Source organism: Phycodurus eques, chromosome 5, assembly GCF_024500275.1.
Source record: "Phycodurus eques isolate BA_2022a chromosome 5, UOR_Pequ_1.1, whole genome shotgun sequence".
In the NCBI taxonomy this organism is placed as follows: Eukaryota; Metazoa; Chordata; class Actinopteri; order Syngnathiformes; family Syngnathidae; genus Phycodurus; species Phycodurus eques.
The window spans coordinates 32,539,049-32,554,561 of record NC_084529.1 but is presented as its reverse complement, the minus strand read 5'-3'; the positions used below and the strand labels follow the sequence as shown (position 1 = coordinate 32,554,561).

Sequence of the window (15,513 nt, the reverse complement as noted above, 5' to 3'; positions counted from 1 at the left end):
CTTCACAGAAACTGATATAGGATGTGACAGTGTCCGTATATTCATCCAGGCTGCCGGCTGAATTTTCAAAGACACTCCAGTCTGTGCAGTCTAAACAGCTTTGAAGTTCCATCTTGGCTTCATTGGTCCACTTTTTGACGGTTTTCACTGTAGGCTTCGCACATCTAAGTTCTCGCCTGTACGTCGGTATTAAGTGAATTAAGCAGTGATCAGACGAGCCCAGGGCTGCACGAGGTATAGCACGGTATGCGTTTTTTACCGTAGTGTAGCAGTGGTCTAAAGTATTATTTTCCCTGGTAGGACAGTCGATGTGCTGCTTGTATTTAGGGAGTTCGTGGTTGAGTTTAGCTTTGTTAAAGTCCCCGAGAATAATGAGGGGTGAGTCCGGGTGTTTTTTTTCAATTTCGTTGACTTGTTCGGCGAGCGTTAGCAATGCGGCGTTCGTGTTACCTTGCGGCGTAATATAGACTCCAGCCAGTATAAACGATGCAAACTCACGTGGTGAGTAAAATGGTTTACAGTTCAAAAACAGCGACTCCAAATGCGGGCTGCAGTGTGTGCTGAGCACCGTGACGTCCGTACACCATTTTTCGTTTATATGGAGGCATATCCCGCCGCCCTTCGTTTTCCCCGATGATTCCATGTCGCGGTCCGCTCGATGAATGTTGAAGCCGGGAAGCATGACGGCGCCATCGGGTACAGCGTCGCAAAGCCGGGTCTCCGTGAAGCACATGGCCGCGGAACGTCCGAAGTCTTTACTGGTCTTTAACAGAAGATGAAGCTCGTCCATTTTGTTGGGTAGGGAGCGTACATTCGCGAGGTGGATCGACGGGAACGCCAATCTGTGTCCTCTCTTGCGGAGTTTCACCTGAATGCCGGCTCGTTTTCCTCTGTGGCGCCGCTTCCGCATCCATGCGCCGAAAACCGCGGACGCTGCTCCGGTGAGTAACTCGGGGAAAAAACTGAGCGGATTTTCGAAAGTTGGTGACAGAAAGTCCGGAGTAGCCTCCTTGATGGTTAGCAGGTCTCCCCTTGTGTAAGTGAGTCGTGTAAGGTCTCCAAAGACGGACGAAAAACACAAAAACAACGACAATACTAGAGAGCGCGTTACCGAGGCGACCACACTGGTAGGCGCCATCTTGGTGATCTTGGGCATCTTATATGTGCCTTGTGACTGGCTGGTGACCAGTTCAGGGTGTACCCCACCCGAATATAGCAGGGATAAGCTCCAGCACACCCGCGACCCTTGTAAGGATAAGCGGGGAAAAAATGGATGAAATGAATTTGCAAATCATTGCATTCTGTTTTTATTTACGTTTTACACAATATCGGAATTGGGGTTTGTGCGAGTCTCCCATTTCAAGTGAGTGACAACAGGTTCAAAGGAAAACATTCAAAAGTGTCGTTGAATAAGTTTAAAGGGACAATATGCAGTTCAAAAAAATGCTACCAGTGTCTATATGACCTAACAATAGAATATTATCAAAATGATCTTTTGAAAATTAAAACTTTTGGCCCCATCTGATGTCATGCCTCTAATTTAGTTTTAATTATCATTTTACAACTGGGCACGGCGAGACAAGAATAGCCAATCAGAGGCTTTAGAGACAAGTGGCGTGACTGAAGAAATGTCAATCATTTGTGATACACTCAAGCTGTCGCACACAGAGTCTTGTGGTGAGACACCGCAGACTCTCACAGTAGATGATTACAGTTTCTTGGCCGGATTAGTTAACTCCGGTTATCAACTATAGTTCAAAAGAAGGAATTGGACAGCTCTCTACTTCAAATAAAGGGTAAACATCTATAACGGTGGGCGGGGTCCTATATGTGGACAGTTTGGAAAACCATACAATCGAACTGTGACGCTACCGTTCGCAGTCGTCAGGTAAGTGGATCACCCCTCTTCGATTTTTGATTGTACATTCCCCAAAATACAATATCAAAGTGCTAACAGTTTATGTTTGGGATAATCTTGGCGTGCTACACACGATAACATTGCGCGCTCGCGGCCCACCGAGGCGGCCAGGTGAACGAGACGAGTTTAGTAAGCCTCCACCCCCCTCCCAAGTTTAGTGAGCTGGGGGCGTTTCTTTGGGTAGAGGCATGAGGGGCAGGAGGGAGAGATTGACGGTAGAGCTGCATTCAAATCTTGCCAGGAGTTTCAAAACTGCATATAACACCTTTACGTGGGTTTAAAGAATTCAGGAGTGGTAAAACAAAAACAAGATTTTTTTCATCTGATTTTGTTTTTTTTCATATGGTCGCTCAATATGGAAGGTGGGTGTGGAATGTATCACGTGCAATAAACGGTGGTTCACGAAGTTGGGAAATCACATTGGGTGGCGGGTACCTGTTCGTCGTGGCCGCCGGCCGCCAGCAGCCTCTCGGACTCGCCGATGGGATGCCGCAACTTGATCCAATAATCCACAGATCCGAAAGAGGAGTCTTCACCGGAACTTCCTGAAAGCGATCAAACAATTCGACTTCCCGCCTTCTTCCTTGCAGGCGGTGACGCTGGCGCAGGCAATACTCACCAAACAGCGGGAGCGTCCCGGCAACCGCGCCATCCCGCAGGAGGCGGCGCAGGTCCAGTGCGGCGCTGGCCACCGTCTTCCACCGGAGTCCGAGCGCCTGATGCATCTCCACGCGAAGCTGCCGTTTCCCGACGTACTCCAGGAAGTCCTGGTCGACGCTCACCACGTACCGGGATGTGAAGCCGTAGCGCGGCACCGAGCCCGTCGCCACCGGGGTGGAGTGTAGCTCGAAGAGGTAGAAGGCGTAGGTGCAGAAGGTGGACGGCACCGGGTCGCTCAGAGCCTCCAGGGCGGCTGCGGACAAGGTGGCGCCGACGATCTGAACTTCCACAAGGTTCTCTCCGCGTTCCAGCGGCGGACTTCGGTTCTCATCCGGAGCGTCGGCCGCGACGACGACGCTCCTGGTGCCGTAGGCCACGTCTTGCAGCTGAGCTGAAGAGTGGTGGCAGGAACTTGAGCCCCTCGGGTAAACACCGTGCGACATTTGGTGGCCGGCGCTAACTGGCGATGAAGATGAGTACCTTCCAGTTTGTGCATCTTTGCGTCCTTGGCGGCCAACATCTGCAGCTGATGTTCCAGCTGCTGCGCATGTGACCTTTTATCGCACTCCATCTTCTTCTGGACGCTGTCTAACTCTGCCTACAAACACGTCACGTGATTAGTATTAGCATGTCAGCTGTGCTGAATTTTTCCACATGTTGGCATGTTACCATGGTTTCCCCTCACAGGGCCCTTAGGACCATAAAAAAAACATTTACAGCTAACCCTCCATTTGTGCCACAATAAATGCCTGTTATAACTGTGATGAAATTTTGGGGGAAAATTTGTTCCCACTATGTAATGCATAATGCCGTTACCATATTATTATATACAGTGGTGTGAAAAATTGTTTGACCCCTTCCTAACTATTTTTTTTGTATGTTGGTCACACAAATGTTTTCCATCATCAACCAAATTTAAATATTAGAGCGAGAGGAAGACCAAAGAGCCGGGGCCGGGTTCATCCCCGGCCCCGCCTTTGTGAAGTTTGCATGTTCTCCCCGTGCCTGCGTGGGTTTTCTCCGGGCACTCCGGTTTCCTCCCACATCCCACATGCATTAATTGGAGACTCTAAATTGCCCGTAGGTGTGTAGGTGTCATCTGAGCCGCTTCTCCTCACTAGGGTCCCGAGCGTGCTGGAGCCTATCCCAGCCACCATCGGGCAGGAGGCGGGCTACACCCTGAACTGGTTGCCAGCCAATCGCAGGGCACATACAAACAAACAACCATTCGCACTCACAGTCACACCTACGGGCAATTTAGATTCTCCAATTAATGCATGTTTTTGGGATGTGGGAGGAAACCGGAGTGCCCGGAGAAAACCGACGCAGGCACGGGGAGAACATGCAAACTCCACACAGGCGGGGCCGGGGATTGAACCCCGCTCCTCAGAACTGTGAGGCAGACGCTCTAACCAGTCGTCCACCGTGCCGCCTGCTGTAGGTGTGACAGACGAATTTAAGGTGGAGGTGGGACTGCATCAGAGATCAGCTCTGAGCCCCTTCCTGTTTGCAGTGGTGATGGATAGGCTGACAGATGAGGTTAGACTGGAATGTATGAATTACTTGGGTTGTTCCCAACATCTGGTGAAATTTTAGGGTCAATAGCACCTTTGGAAGTAGTAGTAGTATTTAGTGAGAAAAATGGTGACGTGTTGAATACTTATTTCAGACGCTGTATGTTACTGTTGGAATGATGTTCTTTTTCTGAAATTCGGTGTTACTTTTATGACAGATGTAATGCGACACAGACCTTCCAAAACGTTCAACTTTTGTCTCGTCAGACCACAGAGCATTTTCCCACAAGTGTTGGGGCTCATCAAGATGTCTTCTGGCAAAATTGAGACGATAGATTGTTCTTTTTACTCAGCAGTGGTTTTTGTCGTGGAACTCTGCAATGCAGTCATGAAAACTGACCTTAACTGAGGCTTGCAGTTCTTTGGATGTTGTTGCAGGGTCTTTGCTGAACTCTTGGATGAGTTCTCCCTGTGCTCTTGGGGTAATAATGGTCGGCCCGCCTTGAAAGGCTCCTTGAAAGGTTAACCGCTGTTCTATGTTTTCGCCATTTGTCGATAATGGCTCTCAATGTGGTTCGCTGGAGTCACAAACCGTTTGAAATGGCATTATAACCTTTTCTACACTGATAGAGCTCAATTACTTTCTCAAATTTTTTCACACCAGTGTATAAGCATTTAATTTCTATTATATTTTTTTAACTACACATGAAATCAGAAGTTATTAAAAACAATAAGGGAAGCAAATTCTGTCCAATTAACCTTGTGAAGAGATTTGGTGTCAATAAGTGCTTGTGAAGAAGCTGGTTAAAGTGAAGGAAAATAGCAATTTTGGTACAGCTTCTTTTCCAAAATGAATAGAAAAAATCCATTTAGTAAAAAAGATTAAGTCAACCCTTCATTTACGTTAGTGGGCCAAATCAAGTCAAGTGATGCGGCCCAGGCTGGGCCGTGTTGTAGAAGGAACCACTGGTACCTTCAGGTCACTGCTGATGCGGCTCTCCAAGGCCAGCAGCTGCCTGACCTTCTCCAGCTCCTCGATGGTTTCAACGTGTGCGTCTTGACGTTCGTCTTGGACCTCCTGCAGGAAGCTCAACTCTCCGTCCAGCTGAGAATTACGCGCCTGTAGGGAGAGCGACTGAGAAGAGGGCCCAACCAAGGAGGTGTGTGTGTGTGTGTGTGTGTCTCTCTCTCTCTCTCTCTCTTTGGAAAACACACACGGCACAAGATCACAATGTCCCATTGCAAGAGTGGTGAGTGGTGCACTTGCTTCCCCGACTCAATCCACCTCTTAGGAGCACCACTGGCATATCACGATTATGCACGACAGCAGTACGGGAAATAAGTCAGCACGCAACTGATTGTGTCCCGGCCAGATTATACTGACATGGCAACATCCACATACGTGTAGCGGATGCGGTGCAGGGAAGTGAAACACTACCAAATGAACAGAATACCGTGTTGAGAATAAAGGAAAAACAATTTAACGTAAAAAATATTAGAATTGATGTTTTAAATGTACGCCAGTGTTTCTGAGAGTGGAGAAGGCCTTGCTGGCCCTGAATCCTCATCATGCATTGCCATGATGTCACACGGCAATCACGTCGCTTTGCTATGATGTCATGTTGCTACGGATTTATGTTGCTATGATGTCGTCTGACCTTGAGAAGCAGCAGCGCCTCGGTAAGTTTCATCGTGCATGCGAGCAGCGGGCATATGCATGCGTGGTCGCTCACCCCGCGGTAGACGTCCACGCGGAGTCGTAACTCGTCTGTCTCGTGCTTCTGCTGGGCCACCTGGTCTTCGAGTTTCCGCTTTTCTTCCGTCAGCTTATCCCTGGCGTCTGGACAAAAACGGCACATTGTCGAGTAAGGCGGTTTGTGGCGCACGGTGATGTGTACCGGAACATTAGTGCAAGGTGGTACACCTGATCTCACGGTGGTTGCCCTCAAGGGACGCTATAATAACGAGGGGCGTAACAGTACGCCAACAATCACGGGTTGGCATGTACGTTGGGTTTAGGGTCACAGTCGGGTTAATATTGGCTACAGTGAGGGAACGACATGCCAAAAAAACTGACTGCTTGTCTTTTGTGTCAACAAGGGCAGATTAACATTGGCAATTCAACAGCGCCAATTTTTTTTTTTTGTCTTTTTAAGGAAAGTGTCGCATGAATAGTTTGCTAAACAGTAAATCCCCCGAAAATCCGCAAAATAGAAATACCACATTGAGTCCCTTTTATGTTTATCGGGGGCCGCCAGAATATGTTATTTCATTATTGGGCGGTGAATATAAGAAATTTTTATTTTGGGATTCAGTAATGGACACCTTGAGGCTCCACCTATGCGGTTAACAATAGAGGCTAAATCTACACACACCGTGATATTGCTGTCTTTACTTCACTCGCAGCTCTCCACTTCTTTTTCCAAGTATGTAAGAAATACCATGGCTGCATCATCATTGAGAATATGGGTCCAGTTCCGTCGTTATTTTGGTTTTCAATCTCTTTTTACTAAATCCCCCTTAGCTAGCAATCACCAATTGCTAGCTAAGGGGGATCATCCTTAATTGATAATACTTTCTCAATGTGGGCTCAATTGGGTGTGAGGCACGTTAGGGATTTCTCCATTGACAGGGCTTTGCCTCTTTCCAACAATTAGTAAGCAAATTCCCCTTGCGGAAGGGCCATTTCTTTAGATATCTACAAGTGAGAAGCTTTGTTTAAAAAACATACTGTAAACATGTTTCGCTGTTTTACCTCCGGAGGCCAATATTAACAGCTTCATGAAGGTTCTGCAATGTTTTAAAGGTGTTGTGTCATCTATATAGTCAAACATTCATAAACTAAAATCAGACTTTGGAAACTTGTAGATCAGGGGTGTCCAAACTTTTTGCAAAGAGGGCCAGATTTGGTCAGATGAAAATGTATGGGGGCCGACCATTCGGCCTGACATTCCTCGAACCATTACAATTGTAAATTAACATGTAAATATGTAACTATATCATTTTGCTGTCTGTAGCTAGGTCGATGTTGCAAATGAAAATCTGTTTTCAATTGCATTACAAGGATAGTTAAAGGTTAAAATAATAAAAATAAAAGTTTTCGAACGGTGCATAAATCCTCTATTTGTTCCAAACTGTTTTATTCAATGTAAAATAATTCACCGTGCTCACGACACTAAAGAACATTTGCCCAGAATGTTCGGGAATGTGTCACCAACTTGCAATCGCTGTCATTCAATTCATATGATTTGGCAGTGCCCGCGGCTGTCTGAATATTGGCAAGAAGTCTTTTCGACCTCGTCTACAATCCTAGGTTCCACCGAACCCGTTAACAGCTATCTTTGGTGTTCCATTGCCCCCAAGCAGCCTCTACTCCTCACAAAAAGATGTCATGGCCATGGTCATTTTGTTGAGGCGGAAATCCATCCCACCTCCTACAGACACACAAAGGCGAAAGGATATCGTTTTTGTTTTTTTAGATTGTTGTCGCTGGATAATCAGGAAAATTCTATAGGATTTGGAGCCCGTTTTTTATCCTAATCAATGTCACGCAACTTATTTTAGCACCAGACTAAGATGCTGATTGGGTAATTTTACGTGATATTATACAATGACGTCACATCTGAGGGTATTTTGTCTATTGACTTTTTCTTTTCTATATTCGATGTATGCCTTGTCTGTCATTATCTTTCTTCTTTGGTCTTCCTCTCGCTCTCTTGCCTGGCAGCTCCATCATCATCATCCTTCTACCAATATTTCTATTTCTATTTCTCCTCTGGACGTGACCAAACCATCGAAGTCTGCTCTCTCTAATTTTGTCTCCAAAACATCGAACCTCGGCCGTCCCTCTGATGAGCTCATTTCTAATTTTATCCAACCTGGTCACTCCGAGAGCGAACCTCAACATCTTCATTTCCGCCACCTCCAGCTCTGTCTCTAATCCGTGCATCATGGCTGGCCTCACCACTGTTTTATAAACTTTGCCCTTCATCCTAGCAGAGACTCTTCTGTCACATAACACACCCGACACCTTCCTCCACCCGTTCCAACCTGCTTGGACCCGTCTCTTCACTTCCTTACCACACTCACCGTTGCTCTGGACGGTTGACCCCAAGTCTCTAAAGTCCTCCACCCTTGCTATCTCTTCTCCCTGTAGCCTCACTCTTCCATCACCAACCCTCTCATTCATGCACATATATTCTGTCTTTCTTCGGCTAATCTTCATTCCTCTGCTTTCCAGTGCATGCCTCCATCTTTCTAACTGTTCCTCCACCTGTTCCCTGCTTTCACTTCAGATCACAGATCATGTCATCTGCAAACATCATGGTCCACAGGGATTCCAGTCTAACCTCATCTGTCAGCCTATCCATCACCACTGCAAACAGGAAGGGGATCAGGGCTGATCCCTGATGCAGTCCCACCTTAAATTCGTCTGTCACACCTACAGCACACCTCACCGCTGTTCTGCTGCCCTCGTACATGTCCTGTATTATTCTAACATACTTCTCTGCCACTCCAGACTTCCGCATGCAGTACCACAGTTCCTCTCTGGGTACTCTGTCATTGGCTTTCTCTAGATCTACAAAGACACAATGTAGCTCCTTCTGACCTTCTCTGTACTTTTCCATCAACAGCCTCAAGGCAAATAATGCATCTGTGGTACTCTTTCTAGGCATGAAACCATACTGTTGCTCGCAAATACTCACTTCTGTCCTGAGTCTAGCCTTCACTACTCTTTCCTAACACTTCATTGTGTGGCTCATCAACTTTATTCCTCTATAGTTCCCACAGCTCTGCACATCACCCTTGTTCTTAAAAATGGGCACCAGCACACTTTTCCTCCATTCCTCAGGCATCTTCTCACGCGCTAGAACAAGCTGGTCAAAAACTCCACAGCCACCTCTCCTAGATGCTTCCATACCTCCACAGAAATGTCATCAGGACCAACTGCCTTTCCATTTTCCATCCTCTTTAATGCCTTTCTAACTTCCCCCTTCCTAATCAATGCCACTTCCTGGTCCACCACACTTGACTCTTCTACTCGCCCTTCTCTCTCATTTTCCTCATTCATCAACTCCTCAAAGTATTGAGGCACACTGCTGACCCCAGTCAACATATTTCCATCCCATTTCCCTAATAACCCGAACCTGCTCTCCTTCTCTCCTTTCCTGCCAGAAGATACACCAAGTACTCTCCTGCCAGCCTCTCTGATCACCTTGGCTGCAGAGGTCCAGTCTTCTGGAAGCTACTCCTGTCCACCGAGAGCCTGTCTCACCTCTTCACGAAAAGCTGCACTACAGTCGTCCTGCCTCAGCTTCCACCACATGGTTCTCTGCTCTGCCTTTGTCTTCCTAATCTTCCTCCCCACCCCCAGAGTCATCTTACACACCACCATCCTATGCTGTCTAGCCACACTCTCCCCTACCACTACTTTACAGTCGGTAACCTCCTTCAGATTACATCGTCTGCACTAGATGTAATCCACCTGCGTGCTTCTACTTCCGCTCTTGTAGGTCACCCTATGTTCCTGCCTCTTCTGGAAAAAAGTGTTCACTACAGACATTTGCATCCTTGTTGCAAAGTCTACCACCATCTGTCCCTCCAAGTTCCTTTCCTGGATGCCATACTTACCCATCACTTCTTCATCACCCCTAGAAAATGGATGGATGGATGGATGTTAAGTCTTTTTGTGGTTGGCCTCATAGTTCCTTTTAGATTAAATCAGAGGATGACCAGGTCAGACAAGAGCGTCTTCCTGGGATTAAAGAATGTGAGAAGGGCAGTCAGATAACATTGATGGGAGGTGACTTCCACACGTAGAAACGCGACGCTCAGATGAGTATTGCTGGAACAAGCAACGTGTTTGTAAACTGCCTGTTGCTCCTTCTTGCAAGAATAGGAAATCATCTCCAAACTTTTCCAGGTCTCGAGTCATTTTTACTCTCACGGTCCCTGAACTAAAATGTTGTATGTGGAATCCCTTATAATTGCTCCATCATATTACATTAAGGCACCTGGATTTTTACGGCTAGTTTTGTACAGAAGTCAAGCCAAAACTGTGGCAAGCTTTTGCGGGCCCATAAAAGGACATGGAATGCCACGTTGCGTTTGATACGTCTGCTGATGAAATTATTTGGGCCGCACCTTTTTCAACTTTGACCTGCTCCAGGATCTTCTTCTTGTCCTGCAGGTCAGCCTGCAGCGCCTCCTCCAGGTGGGCAATGTGCTGCTGAAGCTGCTGCTCCTGAACGCTCCACCGCTGCGGCTGAGGCCCGTCAAACATGCTGCGCACACGCGAATGCACGCACAAACACACGCACGCACGCACATGCACACACACACACAAACACACAAACAAACACACACACACGCACAACAGGTTGAAGTTTCTCTTCGTCTTGCAGGAAGGGTTAGCTACACATCCGAATCAGTCACGTGTTGAGCACCACCCACACGACCTCGCCATCCACCCTTGCCTCATCCTATTGGCTGCTCGTGCGGATTAGCGTCACCGACAGCGGAAAGAATTAGTTGATGGAACAGTGAAAAGTGGTTCACACATCCGTCTCACCGTTCTGAGATCGGGAGATCGAATCCGGGCTTTGGCCTTCCTGTGTGGAGTTTGCATGTTTGCCTGAGTACCCGGAGAAAAGCCACGCAAGCCAGAACGGGCTTTTCAACGGGTACTCCGGCTTCTCCCACGTTCCAAAAACATAGGTTAGCATGCTAGCTTTCTTGAAACTGAAAATTGCCCACAGGTGTGAACGCTTGTTTGTTTATGTGCCCTGCGATCGGCTGGCGACCAATCCAGGGTGTCAGCCAGGATTGGTTACTCCAGTTCACCCGCGGCCCAACATTTATTTAAGACAATTATGAAAATGGACGGTTCCCACAGTCCTGCAGTTCCTCCACGCTGGCCTGCTGTGAGACGGCCATTAGGAGAATGCCTGGTGTACGTCAAGTGGACCTTAACCTAATTAGCAGCTTCCCGTCAAATCTTGATTCCTGTCTTCAAAAGACTCCTTCCCCGACCAAAAGGTTGAGGGACCCTCCCTCCAATAAGACTATTTGGTTAATATTCAAACATCCACATAAGGCGCCATCCACTGGCATTGAGAGGAACTGCAAGCTCGAACCCGTGTACTCGTATTTGATGTTTGTTAACTGAAGGTAAAATGTCTGTTTTGATATCTTACGAACTCTGTAGAAATATTCCAAATGTATGCCTTGGTGTTTGTGTCACTATTGTCAGTTTTACAGGTCCTTTGCAAGATTTGGAGAACTGTTCCTCCTGTACGAAATGTTGTATTGAGCAATAAGCAACTGATCTGACACGACCAGTTTAAACAATGATTCTATGCGTGAGAGTACAAAGTTGTGAGTGTTTGAGATTAATATGATTTCTAAACCCATTGTATGATTCAAAAGTCTAGATTAGATTCAAGCTGATGGGTGTGGTCTCCCTCCAGTTTCTCCGTCCCCCTTTGGACACGCCGTCTGGGTATTTAAACTCTGGCCCTCTTTTTCTTGTGCTCGTCTCTCTCTCTTCTTGGTCTTCAGCTTCTTGTTTCCTTCTTTTGTTTGTATAGGATATGGTTTTGCCGTTTAATTTTAAATAGCTAAAAAAATGATATAATCACGCTAGTGGCTTGGTTTGAGCTTAAACAGTGGTGCTTTGTTGCAGTGAAGATGAAGTGAAGTGAAGTGAAGTGTGTGGGGGTGTGCTGCTTGAAAGTTCCCAGTAGGGTGCATGTGGAGGTCACAGGAAACATCTGTCGGCGATAACCGTTGCTACAAAGCGTTTCTGCAAACCAAATGAGGAAGTGAGAAGTGTTGAGACAGCGTCTGGCACCAACGGCTGATGTCGCGGCAAACGCCAATCATTCTGCATAGCAACGATGACGTCAATGGACCCTGGACCAACCAGACGAAGACAACTCTATACTTCCTCTTTGAAAAATTGTATAAGACTGGGTCAGATAGTTTTGTTCGGTCAACACTATCTCTGCTAAGGCTAAAATAGGCATACCTGCTAGAGGACAGACTCCTCTGTCAGGAATAAATTGATTGGCTTTTAACACGTCGTTATAATCGTAGTTCTTTCACGAAAAGAACATGCTCGGAACCTTGAGAGTTAATTGGTGATTTTAAAAACACAGGTTCCTTTAGTTTCCATTGTCCTCGGGCGCCTCTGGTGCCACCACATGCGCGAACGCCCGCCGCAACCAAGCCGGCGGGGTTCTCGATCAAAGAAGGCTTTGATGCGGCTTTGATCGTTTTTCCTAGCCACGATCGGTCGGCGGGACCTCAGCGAGCAACTACCGGCATCCTGTACCAGTCCTGCACGCATCTGAGGGCCAGTGCTCAGCCCACCACCAATTCAAACGGCAGGAAAGTTATGAGTGCATCCAAACGGGACCACAACTTTCCTTTTCTTGTTTTTATTTTTGTGCATCTTTTTCCTCCAACCAAACCTGCTTCGTTTCTGCCTGAGGTGCGGAGGAAGACCACTCCCCAAAGACCAGCTGATCAGCATTCGTGAGTCGACACTGCAATCCTTACTATGATGTACAACATCAGTGCCTAATAATTTGGGGGAAATTACTAGCTTCCCACGAAATCCCAACTTTGCTTTCTCTTGCTCTGACTCACGTTTCCAACTTTAGTACAACACATGATGTTCTATTCCCGTTTTCCTTCTTTTTGCCATTATTAGTTTTATTTTCTCTCTTTAGTTAGAGTCATTTTGTGTGTTTCCCTCTAGATCCCTTGTAGATGTCATTAAATATACTATAAAATTCCACTCTTGGTTGTGTGTGTGTTCTGAGTTGAAGTAACCCTCTGTCATCTAGAACTCAGAATTTCATAAAGTGTAGCAACCTTCATATTACGAGACTGATAAAAAGGTTTCTCGGCATTTTCCCGAAATTTTATACATAAAAAGTGACGTGGTTCCCCTTTAATAGGTAACATTATTTTGATTTTAACAATTTAACTTAAAATTACGGAAACCAGAAGTAACGCAAGCGTCGCTTCCGGCTTATTCTTTTCTCCTAAATTAATTTCATTTTTATTTGATGAATATACGCTACACTCGTATGGATACAATCGATTGATTACCTTTTAAAACAATTTAAATCTGGATATTTTTGTCCGGAAGTCTACAGTGGGGCAAAAAAGTATTTAGTCACCAATTGTGCAAGTTCTCCCACTGAAAAAGATGAGAGGCCTGTAACCCAACTTGTTGTGTTTGGAGGAGAAAGAATGCTGAGTTGCATCCAAACATACGGTAGCATGCATGCACGCTAAAACAATGTTTTTAAAAAAGCAGCGGGAGCAAAACTGAGTTCGGTTGTACTTTACTTATGACTTAATAATGTACTCACGTTATTTTTTTATCAATCCTTATCCACAAATCCATCAAAGTCCTCATCTTCTGTATCTGAAATGAACAGCTGGGAAAGTTCTCCAACAAACACGCCGGGTTCCCTCTTGTCATTGTCAGAGTCAGTCTCGTTGCCGGGGGGCTGTTCAGCAATGACGCTTCTTACGGCTGTTCTTTGATCATTAATCCATTGCTCGAGTTGGTCTTCCAACTCGGGCCACCTCGCCTTGTTTCCGCGGAAACTCAGCTTCGTCTTCTTGACTTGGCGAAGCTCGTTTTCCTGCTTCCTCCACTTGCGAACCGTGGATTCGTTGATCTTGAATTCTCTCGCGGCTGCTCGATTCCCATGTTCCTCCGCGTAACTGATAGCTTGCAGTTTAAACTGCTCCGTAAGCGCGTCTCTTCGTAGGTGCCATTTTCGAGGGCCCTGAGCCTTCACCCTTTAACGTCCACATGCTGTCCTCAGTCACGTCCGCCTTTCCTCTATATAAGCAGGGTGTCGGCAGGAAATGCTCCCAGTCAGTCAAGTGGCGCGCTCATCAAAGTCACACAACAACATTTACAGATTTTGGAACTCTGTGCATACATAAGGCCTGCATTATAAAGCGCCCCGTCCATTTTGGAGAAAATTAAAGACTTTTACGTGTGCCTTATGGTCGTGAAAATACGGTATATTTATTCTTCTATTTATGCCAGTGAGGCATAGTGACAGACAGAACAAATGAATGGTCTTCTATTAGATGGCAGGAAGTAAATACAGTAATTAATCTATCCACTTTTTGTGACATTTTTGTTTGTTGGTGTGCCATGAGATTTTTTCAAATGTAAAATATGTGCCTTGGCTCCATAAAAGTTGGAAATCACTGCTCTTTTCAGATCGTGTATTCTAATCAGTCTGGTCAAACTAACATTACATCATGACAGAAATAACGGGAGCTAACTTACTGAAATGAAATTACTTTATTTTTAATTACTTCACCCACACCGAAACTTTAGAGCATGAGTCGAGAGAACGGCGGCATGTTTACGTCAAACCGTTCGCGCTACCACTGGCTTGCTAGGCTACATAACGTTTTGTTGCCTGCTTGCGGGCCGTATCGTATTCAAAGTACGTGCACTTACCTCAAGCAAGTCTTAAACTAACGTCCTCAACCACACACGTTTTTCCCCATTTTGCCTTTATAATACAGTCGGCGCGATCCACTCTTGTTGCCGTCGCCACGGTTACGAGTGTATACGGTCACATTTGAGTTGACAAGATAAAGCCTAGTGATGGTAACAAACGGGATGCCGTGGTATCGGAATACAAGATTTTATTGCAGTAGTCTGACAGTGCAATCGTGAAAGAGCAAATTTGTCTTGCAGATTGATCCGGGCATTAAGCGTTGTCTGTCTCAGACGTGTTGTCTGTTCCACACCGCTGATATGTTTTTTTTTTTATGATTATTTTTTTTTAAATAACTATTGGCCGTCAGATATTTACAGGACTACGTCAAAAGACACGCGGCAAGGCTAAAAATAAATTAGCTTTTGGATTCAAATATACTGTGCACGATGGTGACACGGAGTAAATGTCTTCTGCGGCGAATTATGATATTAAAGCCGATCAGCATAAAATGCTAAATATCATCTGATACCGATCAGGCCGATAAAATCGGTGTAAAGGCTACCAGCGACAGCCCCAAAACATCACTGCTCGAGAGGAGATCTCCATGGAGGAATGGGCCAAAATACCAGCAAGTGTGTGAAAACCTTGTGAACACTTACAGAAAACGTTTGACCTTTGTCATTGCCAACAAAGGGTATAGAACAAAGTATTGAGACGAACTTTACTTATTGACCAAATACTTATTTTCCACCATAATTTTAAAAATCAAAATGTTATTTCCGGATTTTTTGTTCTCATTTTGTCTCTCATAGGTGAGGTATACCTATGATGAAAAGTACAGGTCTCTCATATCTTTTTAAGTGGGAGATGTTGCAAAATTGGTGGCTGACTAAATACCTTTTTGCCCCACTATAACTAGCCAAGGACT

General features: G+C 45.8%; 1 protein-coding gene and 1 long non-coding RNA gene across 5 annotated transcripts in view; one reads left to right on the top strand and one right to left on the bottom strand.

Annotated features, from left to right (window-relative positions):
• Nucleotides 1-15,513, bottom strand: part of rpgrip1l (RPGRIP1 like) — a 41,058-nt gene that overhangs the window by 17,835 nt on the left and 7,710 nt on the right. For all 4 annotated transcript variants that reach the window (XM_061676433.1, XM_061676434.1, XM_061676435.1 and 1 more), the window contains exons 10-15: nt 10,237-10,376; nt 5,826-5,932; nt 5,066-5,212; nt 3,059-3,176; nt 2,538-2,969; nt 2,354-2,463 (exon numbers count right to left, since the gene is read on the bottom strand). In XM_061676433.1, coding sequence (XP_061532417.1) covers nt 2,354-2,463; nt 2,538-2,969; nt 3,059-3,176; nt 5,066-5,212; nt 5,826-5,932; nt 10,237-10,376 — 1,054 coding nt within the window. The remainder of the gene's footprint in view (nt 1-2,353; nt 2,464-2,537; nt 2,970-3,058; nt 3,177-5,065; nt 5,213-5,825; nt 5,933-10,236; nt 10,377-15,513) is intronic.
• The window catches only part of LOC133402542 (uncharacterized), a 4,936-nt gene continuing 1,362 nt past the window's right edge, over nt 11,940-15,513 (top strand). Inside the window, exon 1 of the long non-coding RNA XR_009768537.1 lies at nt 11,940-12,630. This is a non-coding gene — a long non-coding RNA (uncharacterized LOC133402542). The remainder of the gene's footprint in view (nt 12,631-15,513) is intronic.